This window comes from Bufo bufo, chromosome 1, assembly GCF_905171765.1.
Source record: "Bufo bufo chromosome 1, aBufBuf1.1, whole genome shotgun sequence".
Classification (NCBI taxonomy): Eukaryota; Metazoa; Chordata; class Amphibia; order Anura; family Bufonidae; genus Bufo; species Bufo bufo.
Genome location: NC_053389.1, coordinates 832,662,446 through 832,682,504, shown reverse-complemented (window position 1 = coordinate 832,682,504; position 20,059 = coordinate 832,662,446). Strand labels below are relative to the sequence as shown.

General features: G+C 41.9%; 1 protein-coding gene across 1 annotated transcript; it reads left to right on the top strand.

The window, feature by feature from the left end:
• The first annotated feature begins 13,251 nt into the window (after positions 1-13,251).
• Positions 13,252-14,181, top strand: LOC120990255 (olfactory receptor 11L1-like). The gene has a single exon (XM_040418952.1). The coding sequence runs from the start codon at positions 13,252-13,254 to the stop codon at positions 14,179-14,181; it is 930 nt and encodes a 309-aa protein (XP_040274886.1).
• Positions 14,182-20,059: the final 5,878 nt, after the last annotated feature.

Sequence of the window (20,059 nt, the reverse complement as noted above, 5' to 3'; positions counted from 1 at the left end):
CAACATCAACCTTTTTAACTTGTGTATTCAGTATTTTTGTTGGGAAATGTGGCAACCCTAACAGCACCCCCGCTCAGGACATCTATAGGCCCGCTCACTGCAGCAAGCTATGCATCATCAGGACTCACTTCATAATTTTTATTTTTATTTTCATCCCAATATTCTGACCCTCATAACTTTTTTATAGTTATGTCTACAGAGATGTGTGTGGACTCATTTTAGAGGGACGATCTGTCGTTTTTGACAATACCATTTTGGGGTGTATATGACTTGTTCATTTTTTATTAAATTTTCTTGGGAAATAAAGTGATGAAAAAAAAAGCGAATCGGCCTTTTTTTTAAAAAAAAATTCTGTTACGCCATTCACCATATAGGCAAATTTTTTAAATATTTTAATAGTATGAGCGTTTTCACATGCGGCGATGCCCTTAATGCTATTTTTTTTTTGTTTCTTTTTATTTTGGGGAATGAAGGTGATTTTAATTTTTAAGTTTTTTTTATATTTTCAAAACTTATTTTTTTTTTTTTGTTAAGTCCCCCAAGTGGACCACAACTTACAATCATCATATTTAAATTGCTCCATTAGTCTGTATAGAAATCACTATACATAGTTTTAAATTAGAGGGGCAAAGGTTTAAAAGAAATATTAGGAAGTATTACTTTACTGAGAGAGTAGTGGATGCATGGAAAGCCTTCCTGCAGAAGTGGTAGCTGCAAATACAGTGGGGGAGTTTAAGCATGCATGGGATAGGCATAAGGCCATCCTTCATATAAGATAGTATTCAGTATATTGGGCAGACTAGATGGGCCAAATGGTTCTTATCTGCTGACACATTCTATGTTTCTATAGCCTGGAAGCCTAGTACAGGCTGTGGATTATTTATAGAACAGGGTGCTTACCCCAATCTCCACTGGGGGGAAAGTGGCCCTGAAGAGGAATCCCACACTTCTGGTTTTTAACACTCTCAGTGAGGGGAACTCATTGCTGTGAGGAGAGGGGGCATGTGGCATATTCTGGGGCCACGAGGGTGAAGAACTATGTGAGGAGCTTTATAGGGTGTAAATCTGTGAGGGAGGGCCGGAATCAACAGAATGTGTTGTTAGTACATTATTATAAGATTTGGGGCCCCACTTTTGATTTTGCCCAGGGCCCCATTTTTTATAAAACCGGCCCTGGGTGAGGGTGACACAAGTAATGGCCAAACATTTGAAGATAATGATGTAGCTGATTGCATATGGGAGCCAGGTGAAGAGGGTGCATCATCATCAGACGCAAGAGGGGAAGGGTGGCAGCGTGCCCATGAGACAGCAGGGTGGCAACATGCCCATGAGCCAGCCGGATAGAAGCGTGCCCATGAGACAGAAGGGTGGAAGCAGTGGGAGATCTGGAACCAAATGCGGGAGGGGTACACCTTCTGCTACTCGGAAGACTACCTGTTAGGAACACACTAGCACTGCACAATTTCATAAAAGTAGCGGCAGTCAGGCATCACACAGTGGTCGCTGGGGGATGTTAGCATGGTAGCGTGGGCAGATGGTGAGGTACAGCCAGGATGCTAATGTTGGCACAGCAGTCCTGCGTTATCACATGGATCATCAACATAAAGTGGCATGGGAAAACAGTGGCACTCATTTAGTCTCAAAGCCTTATGCAGCAATTGATGCATATCCACCGGCGCTCACCCCCCGTCAAGCAGTCAGGGTGTGAAATGGGGACACAGCTCTTATTGTGTGAACACTGTGATTGTGTAAATGAAGTTAAATGATCTGGACTGACATTCTGCTGTTTGGCCACAAGATGCCGCTGAAAAAATGATTGAAAACGTGTTTGTGAACACAGAAATAAAGGGAAACTGATTGAAGCCTAAATTCATTATTGCTCCAAGATACTTTTGTGTGCTGGTCTGTGTATTGGGGTTGATCACCTATATACTGATTTAATAAAATTGAACAAGTGTAACAGTCGCGTACACACACACACAGGGGGAAGGGAAGTGACCACTGCGCTCCACCCTTATCCCTGGCCCTGCCTACTTGCCTCCCGAGTCCTAATGACAGGGGACAACTGGACGGCAATCCCTAACTTGGAATAAGTGCAGGGATGACAGACAGACAAACAACAGAACGTGAACGGACCGAGTCAATACCAAGAGAGCTACGCAGTACAAAAGATTAAGCAAAGAATGGTCAGGAGAAGCCGGGGTCAAATACCAGGAGAGCAGAGAAGTACAAGAGGAGTCCTAAGAGAGTAGTCAGGTGGGAGCCGAGGTCACAATACCAGGACGGATGCGCAGTACAGAAGGAGCAGGCAAAAGGATGGTCAGGGAACAGGATCAGGTAAGTATTCAGCAGTCCAACAAATAGCCAGGAACCTAGAAATTAACAGGCAACCTGTAGCCAGCAGGCTGCCTGTATTTATAGTGGGGAGTGAGGGTCATGTGACGTGGCCAGCGTCACATGACCGACAGACCAACCAGTCGAGCACCGAGTGATCAGCTCGGCGCTCAAGGCAGACTAGGAGCAGGGAGCCACCCAGCTAGTAAAGCCGCCCTGGGAATGAGGTCAAACACAGATCATCATTCCCAAAGCTAAGCAACAGGTCTGCGGGCAATGGGGGACCGAGTGCACCTTCGGAACCCCGTGACATTACCCCCCCTTTTACGAGGGGCCACCGGACCCAAGACTTCAGGCGATGGCTTTTCAGGGTGTTCTAAATGAAATTTATGAACAAGTCTAGGAGCATGAACCTCCCTGGCAGGTACCCAGGATCTCTCTTCAGGTCCATACCCCTTCCAGTGAATCAGGTACTGCAAGGAATTACGCACCTTCCTGACATCCACTATTTTAGACACCACATACTCGACAGCATCATTACCAAGAACCGGCGGAGGCGAGGCTTTTGATGGTACTACCGGTTCAAAATATTTTTTAAGCAGAGATTTATGGAACACATTATGAATGTGGAATGACTCGGGCAGCTCCAACCTAAAAGATACCTGGTTAATCACTTCCGTGATGTTATATGGTCCAATAAAATGAGGAGCAAACTTTTTAGAATCTACTTTAGGAGAGAGATTCTTGGAGGACAACCATACCTTATCCCCAACCTGAAAATTCACCCCCCTTGAACGTCTCCTATCGGCCTTGAGTTTCTGAGAACTTTGAGCCTTTTCTAAGTTCGATTGAACCCGGGCCCAAACTGTGCACAGTTCAGAGGAGAGCCTATCCACCTCAGGGTTAGAGGAGGAGACGGATGACCCAGAATGAAAACGGGGATGGAAACCATGGTTACAAAAGAAAGGTGAAACCCCAGCAGAAGAATTGACACGGTTATTCAAAGCAAATTCAGCCAATGGAAGATATTTCACCCATAATTGCTGGTCATCAGCAACATACGACCTCAAGAATTGTTCGACAGACTGATTAAGGCGTTCAGTCTGCCCATTACTCTCAGGGTGGTAGGCAGAGGAAAAAGACAATGAAATTTTACATTTTTGACAGAAGGCCCTCCATAATTTGGACACAAACTGCACACCCCTGTCAGAAACAATATTTTCCGGGATACCATGCAATCAAACAATTTCTTTCACAAAAATAGACGCCAAGGTTTTGGCATTCGGGAGTTTAGACAGGGGAATGAAATGGACCATCTTGCTAAACCTATCGACCACTACCCAAACTACAGTCTTACCCTCCGCCGGCGGTAGGTCAGTTATAAAGTCCATCGAGATATGGGACCAGGGTCTACTGGGAATGGGTAGGGGTCGTAGGTTACCAGCAGGGCGAGTCCTAGGTGTCTTGGATCTGGCACAAACCTCACAGGCTGACACGTAGGACTTGACATCCCTAGTTAGAGTGGGCCACCAATAAGATCTAGAAACCAGATCCTTAGTGCCCTCAACACCCGGATGTCCACAAAAGGCAGAATCGTGACACTCACCCAACAGCTGGAGACGAAATTGTACGGGAACAAACAACTTATCTGTTGGGGTGGATACCGGTGCCAGATGTTGTTCAGACCTAATGCGAGCCGAGATATCCTGGGTAAGAGCTGCTAAGAAGATTTTTGCTGGCAGGATGGATTCAGGTGGTACCTCAGTAGGTTGAAAAGCCTGGAAGCTCCGAGATAATGCGTCCACCTTCACATTTTTACTTCCCGGCCTGAACGTAATGGAAAAATCAAAACGAGTAAAAAACAGAGCCCATCTGGCTTGACGGGGATTCAACCTCTTAGCAGACTCGAGAAACATAAGGTTTTTATGGTCAGTGACAACAGTTACACAATGCCTTGCCCCCTCCAGAAAATGCCTCCACTCCTCAAATGCCCATTTAATGGCCAGCAGCTCCCTTTTCCCTATGTCGTAGTTTCTCTCCGTGGGAGAGAATTTCCTGGAGAAGAAGGCACATGGTCTCAGATTAGTGAGGCTAGCAGGACCTTGTGAAAGGACTGCTCCTGCGCCGTCCTCGGACGCATCCACCTCCACAATAAAAGGTTTCTCCTGATCAGGCTGGATCAGAATGGGAGCACTACTGAATGCCTTTTTTAATTTTTCAAATGAAGAAATGGCCTCAGTAGACCAATTCTCCAAATCCGCCCCTTTCTTAGTAATGTTGGTCAACGGTTTAGCAATTACGGAAAAATTCATAATAAATTTACGATAGTAATTGGCGAAACCTAAGAACCGTTGTAAGGCCTTTAAGGATGAAGGTCTTACCCATTCCTTAATTGCTAGTACCTTACCAGGATCCATCTTGAAGGCGTGAGGAGTCAGAACATGCCCTAGAAACAGAATCTCCTGTACACCAAAGACACATTTCTCTTGTTTAGCGGATAGCTGATTCTCCCTCAACACCTCTAATACTTGTTTAACATGAGACACATGGGATTCGAAGTCAGGAGAGAATATCAAAATGTCGTCAAGATAGACAATAACAAATTTACCTAAGAACTCCCTAAGAATGTCATTTATGAAGTTTTGGAAAACAGCTGGGGCATTGCTGAGTCCAAAAGGCATCACCTGATATTCAAAGTGTCCTACCGGAGTATTGAACGCCGTCTTCCATTCGTCTCCCTCCTTGATTCGGATTAGATTGTATGCCCCTTTCAGGTCAATTTTGGAAAACCAGGTTGCCCCCAGAACCTGGTTAAATAAATCCGGAATCAATGGGAGGGAGTATCTATTCTGGACAGTGATTTTATTTAATCTCCGGTAATCGATACATGGCCTAAGGCCACCATCTTTTTTCTTAACGAAGAAAAACCCCGCCCCCATAGGAGAGACAGAAGGTCTAATATGCCCTTTACCAAGGCTCTCCTTAATATAATCTTCCATGGCCTTGCGTTCGGGCATAGAAAGATTATAAATTCGTCCTTTAGGAAACTTGGCCCCCTCTACTAGCTCTATGGTACAATCATAAGGTCTATGGGGGGGTAGAACCTCCGGGGTTGGTGATGAGAATACATCAGAATATTCTTTAACAACAGTTGGTAAAGTATCAGACTTTACTGAGACCCCAGCCTGTACCACGGACAAGCACGAGTCACACTTAGGCCCCCATCTCACCAACTCCCCATTGGACCAATCTATAGTGAGGTTATGTAGTCGGAGCCAAGGCAACCCTAGTACCACCTCAGCCGGTAGGTTCTCCAGGACTAAAAGCGAACATCTCTCTGAGTGGCACACACCCACGGTTAGAGATATCTCCGAGGTACATAAGCTCACCGTACCACCAATAAGAGGAGTAGCATCAATAGCCATGCCATGGATAGGAGTTGGTAAGGCAAACATAGGAATACCCAATCTTACGGCATACTCAGAGTCATAAAGCTAGCCGCTGAGCCAGAATCAATAAAGGCCTTACCCGGCCATTTATCTACTCCCAGAGCAATCGTAATGGGTACCGAAAGCTTACATTTAGAAAATTCAGGGTGTACCTGGTCTTTAGGTTGCCTTGCCTTAGGAGACATGGTCAGTCAGGGTGACTATCCGTCGATTACTTTTCGGAGAGGAGGGAATTTATGGGACAAGTTATGACACAGTGCCTTTTCCACTCCAGCCCTGGAAACATGGTTACCCAAGAGACCACTGGGTACGTATATCTGTAGTCTTCTCAAGTCTGACCCGGTAGTGGGGCACTTGGTGGGTGACTATCCGTCGATTACTTTTCGGAGAGGAGGGAATTTAAGGGACAAGCTAGTACACAGTGCCTTTTCCACTTCAGCCCTGAAAACATGGTTACCCAAGAAACCACCGGGTACGTATAGCTGTAGTGGATGCGTGGCATGCAAGGCCATCATGAAGGGAAAAACAGTTGAGAGTAGCGTCATCAAGAGGAGATACATGATTCGGTCATTTATTAACTGCAGAACAGTGGGTGTTGTGTATGTGGCCACCTTCATATATTATGTGCAGTATGTTGGCAAAACTAAACGGGAGTTTAGACGGCGTATCGGTGAACATCTGAGGGATATTGCCAATGAAGCTGACACTCCAATCGCCCAACATGTGCTCAAATATCACTTGGACAGGACCAACTGCATTAGTTTCCAGGGTATTGAGCATGCAGGAACATCAGCGCGAGGGGGTGATATCGACAATCTCCTCCTCCGGAAAGAGGCCCAATGGACCTTTACTCTGCAGACCACCAAACCAGATGGATTAAATGATTTTATCTCCTACTGTACATAGGGTTTATTCAGTGATATTCACTGCAGAGATTCTATAAGCTACAAATTTACCACACATGGGCTAGGAAGTCAGTAATGTATTTACCGGATTATGGCTCTGTATTGTTTATCCCCCGACAATATCAGGGTGTCATTTTGTTTACACCGCCTTGGGTGATAATGTTAGCCATCTTTTGTATTATTCTGCTGTTTTAGGCCAATATTTTGACTTGACAATCACTGGCATTCAGACCGTAATCCGCAAAGAATGATGTCTTATCACATGGGTTGAGGCCGTTCTTCGATTAGATTTTTCTATGTCCACCCTTTGAATAGGGTACCTATCCTTGTAATCTTTGGGCGAATATATGTCCTAGGTTAGTAACAATCACCTTTATTCACTCCTTTATGTTTACCTACCTCTTGCGCTCTTTACAGCGATGACAAGAGGCTGGGCAGGGGCGTGTCGGCTCTCGTCTGCGCCCCTGATTCATTGGCTCCCGCATAACTCCCTCCGGCCCAAGGGGTGTGGCTTTTTCTTCTTTAGAAGCAGCACTGGTGCGGCAACGCTACAACTGTCCCAGTGCCGCAGGCTACGTGTCTGCACGCTTACACATGAGAGCGTGCAGCGTTTTTGTTTGTTGGTCTTATGCTTGACTTCCAATCTTGCTCCTGATGACTAAGCTGCATATTAACAGCAGCTAAAGAAACGCGTCGAGCAGAAAGGCCTGTGCCTTAAGTGATACAGAGGGATACACCTCATTAGGAAGCCAAACTATATTGTAGCCAGTATTTATATAGCAAATGTACCTGGGGAAATAGTTGAGGGTTGAGTGATAGTGTCTTTGCGTTTAGACACTCTCACTTATTTAACCCACGCGGTGTTGGAGTTGCATATGCGGGCTCATCCAGTTACCCCGCTTGCTCCCAGACACACTGCTGGTTCCCTGAGTGGTACATTGTCCTAGGATCAGGTTTGAGTGTTTGACGTCACATTCTCACCATACACTAGTGGGATCCTGGACGTAATTGGATTTTAGTTGAATTATCCAAATTTTAAGGAATATTAATAAAAGTTATATTTTAGCAACAGCCAGTTCTAATAGTTATCTGCTCTACATTTTGTTTGTCGCCTACCTGTTCAAAGATTGTATAGTGAACTTTTTAAATTGAAAGCACCCCCAAAAAATCTTTTTAATTGTGACCATGTGTAAACTGAAAATATGTACTGTAGTAGCCAGCTTCTCTGCTTCTCTTTATTTTACAAAACAAACACAATTCTTCTTTGGAATCCTAGACTTTCCCTTCACTATCCCTGTTAATAAACTTGATTGATTTCTGCCTGTCTCTGATTGATTTTTCACTCTCTCTGACTCACTAAGATGGTTTTTCTGGCGGACACTGTAAGACCCAACCACCCTCTTTCACAGCCCAGCACAGAATGACATTCTGCTTGTTTTGCTAGCATCACAGCATTCACCATAGCTGCTAGGTTTGTTTTGCACAGCATTTAGCCCCTGATATGCCCAGGTTAGTTGTTGCCAAGGCGTCTGAGGTGACTTTCCCCAGGAACACTGTGCCTGAACAGCTTCCCCAAATGGAGATTTGGACTTTTGTGGCATATATGCTGATATATTTGCAGATTTTATCACAAGACATTTTTCAAGAAAATTTTTCCCTTCTTACATTTAGAAAAATGGATGTAGTGCGGGTCAGGAAGAGGACGGGCCAACAAGCCTGTCTTATTGATCATTTTCTACACCAGTTTTTGGCGATGCTGGTGTAGATTTATGATTGTCGTATGTCCTGCTGGAGGAAGCGCCAAAGTTATGTAGAAGCCCACACCTCTACATAACGTTGGCACTTCCTTCAGCAGCAATGGAACAACTAAAACTGGCGTGTAAATCTCTCTGAAGAAACCAAGGCGTTTAAAGCTGTACTTCCAAGGAGACCTGCAGGTTACAGAGCTCCATAAGAACATATATTGCAGTGGCTATTCATTGCAATGTACTGGAGAAGCCCCATAGGTGTGACTTAAAAAAAAAAGTGTAAAGGATCTCCTGACACCACGACTGCGTACCTCCGTTGATGGATGCTCCCAGCGCTTTCCGAAGACTCCAAGCACTCCACTCGACACCGATACCACCACAGGAACCAGGAACAGGAACAGCTCTTACAAGAGCTAGGAGTAATAGCCAGGGGAGTATACACGTATAGCAATCCCCACACACATGAGACGAGGCTCTATGTTGAATGTAAAACAGGAACTCTTTATTGAACACACAGCATTGACTTATATACACATGACATACTGAGGACATGACATAGCAGCCAATCCTGTACAGTTTAAACACAAAACTAACCCTATTCAACAAACACAATGGCATTGTCTGTGACGCAATTAACAAACACACTGGAATTGTCTGTGACGCAATTAACTAACACAATGGCATGGTCTGTGATGCAATTAACAAATTACAATTACCAAAACACATTGGGCTCTGCCTGTGATACAATTACCAAACATAATGAGCTAACTTAATCACTCACAGGCAGAAAACACACATTTTTCCCAAAACACAGAAAACACCTCAAAACCCCACATATCCCCATAATGTATACATCCATGGATAGCTCTGATCTGGGTGAACAACATATCCAAAAATCACCCAGATCCGAGCAGGGGTTCCCGAATTCCATGGAAGTCACATTTGGCCGACCGCAAGCATGGCTTTCCTGCCCAAAACCGTTCCACAAATTTAAGCTGTGCGGCCGGTCTGTCTTCTCCTTCAAAGTTAGTATATGGGCCATAATCCTGAGGCAAGAAGCTGGCAAACAGGCCCCTCCAAAACCCAGTGGCGAGGTTATTTTCGCCACAAAAAGTTAAAAAAAATATTTAAAAATATAAAAAGAATTTGAATCACCCCCCTTTTCTCCAAAATCAAAATAAATAAACAAACAAAAAATAAACATCATAGGCATTGCCACATCCCAAAATGCACGTACTATTATCCCCTTCATCTTTGACCTTCCTGATCCATGCTTTTTGCAAATTTAACATGTGTCATTTTTATGTGATAAGAATTTTGGAATGCTTTTACTTATCCAAGCCATTCTAAGGGGGTTTTTTTCATGACACACTGTACTTCATGTTATTGGTGAATTTGAGTCCATATGTTTTAGCTTTATTTATAAAACCCAAAATGAATGAACGTTTAGAAAAATTTGTAATTTTCAAAATTTTTATTTCTCTGCTTTGAAGGGATCATTCGCACAACTGTACATTCAGTTCGCATCTGATCCACATTTTTTGCAGATCGGATATGGACCCATTCATTTTAATAGGTCACAAAAGATGCAGACAGCACACCGTGTGTTGTCCACATCTGTATGCCCATTCTGCAGCCCGGCAAAAAAGATATAGGAGTCTGGAAATGGTGGCATTCATACAGCTGGGATCCATGTTTTGCAGATCCGTGATTTGAGGACGGCAAGACACATAAGGTCGTGTGCATGAGCCCTAAGACAGAAACTTCTTTACATTCACCATATCTACTATATGTCGCCATCAATACTGTGTTTTTTTTTCAGCATTTTGTCATTTTGTTTTTTTAGGACATTAGAAGGCTTAGAATTTTAGAAACAATTTTAAACATTTTCAAGAAAATATCAAAAATTAACTTTTTAAAGGACCAATTCAGATATGAAGGTATTTTATGGGGCATATGTAATAGAAATCAACTCCATTTTGGAAACTACACCCATTAGTTTTTCAAAACTGATTTAACAAACTTTGTCACCCCTTTCAGTGTTTCACAGGAATTAAAGGAAAATGGAGGTGAAATTTTTACTTTATTTGCAGATTTTCCATTTTAATCCATTTTCCCAGTAGCACTTCAATGGTTAACAGCCAAATAAACCTCAATATTTATTAAACTGATTCTGCAGTTTATAGAAACAACCTATATGTGGCCATAAACTGTTTTATAGACACTCGGAAGAGCTTAGAAGGGAAGGAGTGCAATATGGTTTTTGGAGGGCAGATTTCTAAGGAATCATTTTCAGGCGCCATGTGACATTTAAAGATGCCCAAGGTACCTCTGCAGTAAAACCACCATAAGTGACCACATTTTGGAAAGTACACCCCCAAGATTTTTAAGGGGTGCAGTGAGAACCTTGGCCCAACCAAATTTTATAGAATTTAGAAACACTTGGTTGTGAAAATGAAAAACTACATATTTTGTTTTAGGCCCAAATTGTTCCTTTTAACAAGGGGAAACAGAAAAAATACACCCAACAATTCCTTGCCCATTTTATCCTGAATAGAGGAACACCCAATATGTGGCATTACATTCTTGTAGGGCTCAGAAGGAAAGGGGCATGTGCATTTATTTTGAGGCATAGTTTGGTGATTTATATAGCACTGGCCGACTACGGAAGAGTCACTGAGGTGAAATAAAAAATAGAAAGCCCTCTCACATACAAAGCTCTCTAAGATGATGTCCTACTGGATGTGGAGAGCAAGAATGACTCAGACCTCTGTAGCATCACTGCTAGTGACCAGGGAGAAATGGACTGCAACCTCTAATAAGACTACTATAACTCAAGCCCTACACTCACTTCTCACTGAGCTGTCGAAGATCAAGGCTGAGACAAAACAAATAGGAGTTCAGATAAAAAAGCCTGGAAATCACATGTTCCTCAATAATGGCGCACTCCACAGCCTTAGAATCTAGATCTGTGAATCATCCATATCAACAAAGCCCTGACGCTCATAGTAGACCAAGAAAACAGGAATAGAAGACAGGATATCCATATTAAAGGCCTACTTGAATCCTGGTCTTAAGAGTCACTACTCTGATATAGTTTTGTATTCTTGTGTACAGTCACTATGTTGCATTTTTTAGGTAATGTTTGTAAACTGTTTATCAGGACAGTTATTATCTTTGCTCCTAAATCCTAGTAAACAATTGCATCTGGAAGTTTTGGCAATCCTTGGGATCCTCATTTTATACGGCTCTTTGGTTGCCTGACCCCAAAACCTTCAGACGTCCCGACTAGGACCCTCTCATAAAAGGCAAAATGATTGGTCTGGTATTCTCTCAAGGATGTTCTTGCTCCCTCACCTCTGCTCCCTTCGAGTTTACCACCTGTTGTCCTTACAAAAGTAAATATCCCCTTATTCAAATTTTTGGGAGAAGTTCAGTTCTGTTTCAATATTTGACCTATTTCGTGCAGGTACTGTACCATTCCATCACGAGACACCCTCAGAGACCTATTGAATCCTATGCATTTAATATCTCTTCATTTTATACATTTTCAGAAATTAACAGAAACATTTCTCTAAGCATTTCTCTAAGACACTCACCACTAGAGATGAGCGAAGTTAAAAATTTAGATTTGGCTGCTTCGCTTAGTGACAAATTCATTTTGGGAAGTGCTTTTCTTTGTGAGTAGCAGGCACAATGATGGGGATCAAGGCTAGGGATGAGCGAATTGACTGCGGATGAAACATTTGAGGCTTTGCAAAGCAATAACTTTGGCTCATCGGAGTCAATACATTCTAATACTGTATGGAGCTCCTAGTATCAACTAGAGATGAGCGAATCAAAGTTGACGAAGTGGAATTCGATACGAATTTCAGGAAAAATGTGCACTCTTTTTTATCACAGATGTTTTGATAACAGAGCTTCTTCTTTGCACCTTTGGCGCCCATCTCCTGGTTTCTTGCTTACAGGTTGCCCTCATGGTAGGGCCTGACACATGCTCATTATACATAAATGCCAAGGTATCTCAGCATTCTTTCTACAGACACAAATAAGCAGCTATCCTTGTTGATACATTTGTTCTCCTTTCTTCAAGTACGATGCTTTACTTTTTTTTAACCTTTAGCAAAATGGAATTAGATAAAAAGTAGGAGTTCAATCCGCATAAATTAAAGTATACTGGTTTTGACGACTTTAATAATTGTGGGCATGGGTTTGACAACTTTTTTGATGTTTTCAGTAATTTGGGTCAATGTACTTGTGCAAGTTATGAAATAAAAAGAATAACTTTTCCTTAATTTATTTTTAGTTTCATATTATTTGTTCTATAAAGGCTAATGGCTGTTCCCATCGGAGACCATTAATGAAACCTCCCTGGCTTTGTTACACCAAGCTTTTGTAATATTTTATCTATAAAAGGAGCACCCAGTAATAATCTTGTGTCTTGTCAGGAACTCAGACAAGAAGAAACATCTGTGCTCTGTTACACTAAGAAGAATCAAGATCTTCAAAAACAGTTTTATTCTTTCTAATATAGAATGATTGTTATTATGAAAGAAATTATATAATTCTGCAATGTTTTGTATTGTATATTTTATGTTTTTAGTTCATTTTTTGATTTAATTATATTATGTTATATTTCACTAGCATAGGTTGTGTTGCATTATTTTATCTACTGTGAAAGCAGAATATTTTTGCCAAAATTCTTGATTTGTTTCAACTAAAGTAAAAAAAAAAAAAGAAACTTTCTGCATATATTTTATCATTTTTATCTCCTTAGAAAGAATAATATTACCCAAGAAATTAATCTCCATGAATATGCAGTTCAGCAATGCCAGTACGGTGACTGAGATTCTGCTTTTGGGATTTCAGAATTTACAAAGTTTTAGGATTTATTTATTTCTCCTACTTTTAATTATTTTCTGTGTGACAGTATGTGGAAACCTTCTCATCATTCTGGTGGTGTCCTCCAGCAGATTACTCCACTCTCCCATGTACTTCTTCCTCACACAGCTCTCTACTTTAGACATTCTCCTTTCCACCACCATTGTACCCAACATGCTTCAGGTTGTGTTGTATGCAGGAAGTTTTGTGTCCTTTAAGGGTTGTTTGACACAATTTTATTGTTTTTCAGCCTCTGAATCATTGGAATGTCTTCTCCTGACAGTGATGTCCTATGACCGGTATCAGGCCATCTGTAACCCACTAAAATACACTTTAGTCATGCACCTCACATTTTGTATAAAAGCTGTTCTCTTGTGTTGGGGGATGATATTTGCTGTTATGTTGACTATTGCAGTAACCATGAGTTATTTGTGGTTTTGTGGGCCAAACGTCATTGACCATTTCTTCTGTGATTTTGATCCATTACTTGAACTTTCCTGCTCAGACACTTTTTTTCTGAAAATAGAAGACTTAATATTGGCCGTACCATGTGTACTTTGTCCATTTATTGTCATTATAGTTTCCTATGTTTATATAATTTTCACCATATTGAAGATCCCATCTGTTACCGGAAGGCAGAAGACCTTCTCCACCTGCAGCTCTCACCTGTCCGTGGTGTCTATATTTTATGGATCACTTATAATTATCTATTTATTTCCAAATAAGGGAAATGTAAAGAAAATTCTCTCCCTGTTCTACACTGTAGTGACTCCGCTCCTCAATCCTATGATCTACAGTCTGAGTAATAGAGATATTAAGAAGGCCTTCAAGAAGCTCAAGAGTAAAATGTCTTCTGCTCTTTAAATTTTTTTTATTTTTATTGGTCTTTCTTTTTGTGTGCTGAATACAACTAACAATATAATAAATAGGTCACAAACTGATGGTGTAATATGCACATACACTAGACATACACTACATGGAGAAAAGGATTGAGGCACCTACATGAGATTTTATAACAGCCGATTCTAAATTCATTCGTAGATCATCAATCCAAAGTTGATTCGGTCAAAAACTTTCATTTTAATGCTGTCTCCGTACAGCATTAAATGTATTGGCTCCGTGGAGCCAAACTTCATTTCACCTGTAGTTGCATGAAACTTTGGTGAATTAAAAAACATTTAAAATGAGGAATCTGAAGAATGGTTTAGTACCGAGTGTTGCATGGAGACAGCATTAAAATAGAAGTGTTTGACCAAATTGACTTCAGATATTCATAGGCATTATTATGGTGTTGCTACAAACCCCTCCCCCATCTCCATTTGCAACTAAAATTGCATACACTCTTCCACTCTTCTGGGAAGGCAAGAGAGTGTCTCTGGGAATTTTTACCCAATCTTCCAGAAGAGCATTTATGAGTTCAGACACCTCCCAACTCTGCCTTTATAGAGTAGGTTTTGTGCACTTGGGCACAGTCATGGTAGAATACCAAAGGGTCTTCTCCAAACTGTTCCCGCAAACTTTGAATCATACAATTGTCCAAAATGTCTTGCCTGCTGAAACATTAAGATTTCTCTTTACTGGAACTAAGGTGGCCAAGCTCTAATAAACAAAACATTATCCATTCTCCCTACAGCTGGCAAATGAAGTCAGGCAGGTAATGTTCTACTGGCATAAACCAAACCTAGACTCCATTATACCACCAGATAGAGAAGTGTTCATCACACCACACCATCTGATGTTTGGCATTGTGTTTTCTGATGCAAGGCATGAATGCAGTGCCCATGGAAACCAGTGCCAGGAAGCTCCATTTGTGCTGATGTTAATGGCAGAAGAACTTTGGACTCTGCAGTTATGGAGTCAGCAAAGCATTGGTGACTTTTATGCACTATTTTTCTTAGTACTCAGCAAACCCTCTCTGTAACTTTATGTGGCCTCCACTTCATGGCTGAATTGCTCTGGTTTTAAAATCAGAGATGAGAAAATTGATTCTAAACAAATCAGATTTTTTTTGTTTTAGATGAATTGTGTAAATGCAGTGTCCAACTCCATATAGTAGTGGGGCCCTGTATGTTTAAGGGTATTTACAGAATGTCATTCTATGCTGTGTATGTACACTTGCTGTAATCCCTTCTAACAGGCTGGTGGACCACCACTTCACATCAGTCACCACTGATATATATATATATATATATATATATATATCAGGATATAGGAAGTGTGAGGCAATTGAAAGCCAGTTGAAACCAGAGGAAGTTATGAAGTAAAGTGCAGCAAGGGCTGACAATTAGCTACCCCTCTGAGTTGTGCAGAGACCAAAGGTAAGCCTGAACAGAAAAAATACAGAAAACCAGAGTATTGAGAGAGTATAAGGAGAGACTAGTGGAGGTGAGAGTGTTACCTCAGCCTACTGACTCCATTAGCAACCATTGTGAGACAGGAGTTAGTTTATGGTGCCTGTTCACAGTCTACAGTGAAGTACAAGCTGTATGCAGAGCCGAGTTCTTCTATGAACAGTGTGGACAATACTTATGCAAATTGTGAGTAAGCCAGGAAGGCTAGACATATGTGTAATGGCCATGGATCATATTGGAACTGATATGCTGGTGCATGGGAGTAGCTTGCTGTGGTGAACTTCAGTGCTGGCAGTACCGTATTTAGAACAGATAGTAAAACACTGTCTAGATAGTGCTCAGACCAGCAGGATTTGTTCTCAGACCAGCATGCCTAATATAGGTAACTAACTCTGTGATCAAAACCGGACCGTATACCGAACTAAACCTGCTATATCAGCTTCCGCCATCCTGACTGGACCCAGGCGAACTGCGCCATCGACCAACAAACCATCATCCGGGGGGTCACGTGAGACGCTGTGTAGAGCGAATTCAAAGCCCATTCCGCAACGAGAGTTGGTGGAGTAACATCAGGTGGAGGCGGTGGTATTAACATCAGCGGGCGACATTTGAATACAGAGTTTTTCACATCAGCGACCGCAGAAAGGACACTCCTTGAACCTTTTTGGTTCCAACAACCGGTAAATTAGTACAAAACTTTATATATATATCTGAGCGGTTCTAGTGCATGAACCTTGCAGAAAAACGCCAATACTACTAGCCAAAGGTCTTATCCATTTATTTGGAGTACTCCAGCTGTATAGGTGTGTGCGTGAGCTCCGCACTGTTTATATCTATACATGTATTTATGCTGATATGTTGACACTAAACTAAGTCTATTTTAAGTGAGTTAATAAATTTTATGTACGCAAAAATAATGTGAGACAGCCTAAATTATTATTAATCTGTTTTTTTATCAGTTGGTAACTGATAGGCTGGGCTCCAGTAGCTTGCTGGTAGAGCTTTTCTTAATATATATTATTAGCTTATAAGTTACCATAGCCTGAATGTGACCAGAATCTATACCTCACCAAGAGCCTGTTACTAGGATTACAGATACAACAGCCTGAGTATGACCAGAGTCTATACCGCACCAAGAGCCTGTTACTAGGATTACAGATACAACATCCTGAGTGTGACCAGAATCTCTACCGCACCAAGAGCCTGTTACTAGGATTACAGATACAACATCCTGAGTGTGACCAGAGTCTATACCGCACCAAGAGCCTGTTACTAGGATTACAGATACAACAGCCTGAGTGTGACCAGAATCTATACCGCACCACGAGCCTGGTACTAGGATTACAGATACAACATCCTGAGTGTGACCAGAGTCTATACCTCACCAAGAGCCTGTTACTAGGATTACAGATACAACATCCTGAGTGTGACCAGAGTCTATACCTCACCAAGAGCCTGTTACTGGGATTACAGATACAACAGTCTGAGTTGGACCAGAGTCTATGCCTCACCAAGAGCCCGTTACTAAGACTGCACCCACAGGTAACTGTGTTGTGCTTTGTATGGATTATAACTACCTCCTCCTTGTCACCTCATTTGCACCCAAGGGTGCAGGTGTCATGAACCTCAGGGACCTGCCTTCCCTGCACCAATTAACCTGTAACGTCGAGGGCACCTCAACCAACATCTGGCAGGAGATCCCCAATGGAATCCGATGCCTTCCTTCCCATCACTGCACGCCGGCCCAGGGAGCTTCAGAAACGTGAGTACCAACTATTACACCCATCAAGCCACCACACTCACACATTGCCCCTGCGGTCCCGGTTGCTGCATAAAGAGCAATTTACTGTGAGTATTGGTTTGGGGAAAACCACAAAGGAGGAAGAAGATGGAGGATCACATGACACTGGAAAGAATTGGTGGGAGGTTTTTTACTGATTGGCTCATAAGTTGACAGACAGACTAGATCAGCCATTCAGATAGCAATGGACAGGAAGGGTGTTATGTTACAGTACCTGACAAAAAGCTATTACAGACACAAGCCACTAATGCAATGTGATAGGGACGGTTCAGGACAACTAGTTGTTTGTTTAATATAGTTCCTGCTAGCACCTAGTACTACATTACAAAACACCCTACAAGGAAAATAAAATAGTTATGTTTGTGTACATGAATAAACAGACAGTTATATATACAGTACAGACCAAAAGTTTGGACACACCTTCTCATTCAGTTTTCTTTATTTTCATGACTATGAAGGCATCAAAACTATGAATTAACACATGTGGAATTATATACATAACAAACAAGTGTGAAACAACTGAAAATTTGTCATATTCTAGGTTCTTCAAAGTAGCCACCTTTTGCTTTGATTACTGCTTTGCACACTCTTGGCATTCTCTTGATGAGCTTCAAGGGGTAGTCCCTGAAATGGTCTTCCAACAGTCTTGAAGGAGTTCCCAGAGATGCTTAGCACTTTTTGGCCCTTTTGCCTTCACTCTGCGGTCCTGCTCACCCCAAACCATCTCGATTGGGTTCAGGTCCGGTGACTGTGGAGGCCAGGTCATCTGGCGCAGCACCCCATCACTCTCCTTCATGGTCAAATAGCCCTTACTTTCAAAGTTTTCCCAATTTTTCGGCTGACTGACTGACCTTCATTTCTTAAAGTAATGATGGCCACTCGTTTTTCTTTACTTAGCTGCTTTTTTCTTGCCATAATACAAATTCTAACAGTCTATTCAGTAGGACTATCAGCTGTGTATCCACCTGACTTCTCCTCAACGCCACTGATGGTCCCAACCCCCTTTATAAGGCAAGAAATCCCACTTATTAAACCTGACAGGGCACACCTGTGAAGTGAAAACCATTTCAGGGGACTACCTCTTGAAGCTCATCAAAAGAATGGCAAGAGTGTGCAAAGCAGTAATCAAAGCAAAAGCTGGCTACTTTGAAGAACCTAGAATATGACATATTTTCAGTTGTTCCACACTTGTTTGTTATGTATATAATTCCACATGTGTTAATTCATAGTTTTGATGCCTTCAGTGTGAATCTACAATTTTCATAGTCATGAAAATAAAGAAAACTCTTTGAATGAGAAGGTGTGTCCAAACTTTTGGTCTGTACTGTATATATATATATATTTATATATATATATTTTTTTTAATTAAGTTTCCACAGTTCATAGGCTTATTGTCAGCACCCGAATAGCATTCTACTGCAAAAACTGAGCAATTGTACGTGTTTGTGTTTCTTCTAAAAACCATTTCAGTGTATTATACCCATGTTAATAAATGTGTTGCAATTTTGCAAAAACATTTTTGGACAATAACGCCATTATTATATCCATATTATAAAACACATAGTTCAAAGATATTTTAACACAAACATTGCTTTTATATATCTATGTTAGAAAATGCATTACTGCATCAGACCATGTAAGACATTTCACCAAATAAAATTGAATTATTATAAAAATAAATTGTCAATATCAGTGTGCAGTGTGTTTTTAGAAGAGGGACAATTAATTGCACGTCTGTCTTTAAATGATAGGAAAAACACTTGAAATTTTGCTAGCACCATAATCTGTGTACCAAACCAGGCCAACTAATAAAATGACTGGAAGTTGAAAGAGTGAAAGATTAAAGAAGCAGGTCTCATCATCCATGAGTCAGATTGTGGGTAGTAGCGGCACTAGCAGCCATCCAGCCAATATTAGCTATAGTAGTAGACAACAGTTGTCCCTTGCTTCCAATAGTGGCCACAGTATTAATGTGGACAGAGAGGATGACATTGTGGATTGGATGGCTCACTCCTCCTCTCAGTCACAGCAGGATAATGTGGTGGTCAACTCTGAGTGTTACAGTACACAATGCCTTGGAGACAGGAGTCATACCATTTCTCCTGCTCCAACTACTTGTGGTCCTTTACCTTGCACCATCTCTGTCTTCACTGACCCCTCCTTGTGGATGCCTTGTTTTATCCTAAAAAGTGGCAACAAAACCCTTACACACCCTATGGAAGATACTCAAGAGAGTCTCCCTGTGCATGACTTATGTCAGCGTTTGGACTGCCATAAGGAAGAAGTTCTGGGGTCAGCGGGGGACCCATGCATAGCTGTGTTGAAGAGTGTGACGGATCCGCTTCCGTTAATGGACGCTTCCTAGCTTGCGCCGAGGACCACAAGCACCGCACTGGACACCACAACCACCGCAGACTCCACAACCGCCGTAGCTTAACTGGAGCCGCGCCGTCTTCCTTCCACCCTGAATGAACCTCCAGCATTCAGGACCGTGTGGGAAAGATCTCTCCTCCAGGGAATATGCAGAGCATAGCAATCCCCAGCGTGATACAGCAATTCCCTCCAATAACAAGACGAGGCTGCGTTTTAA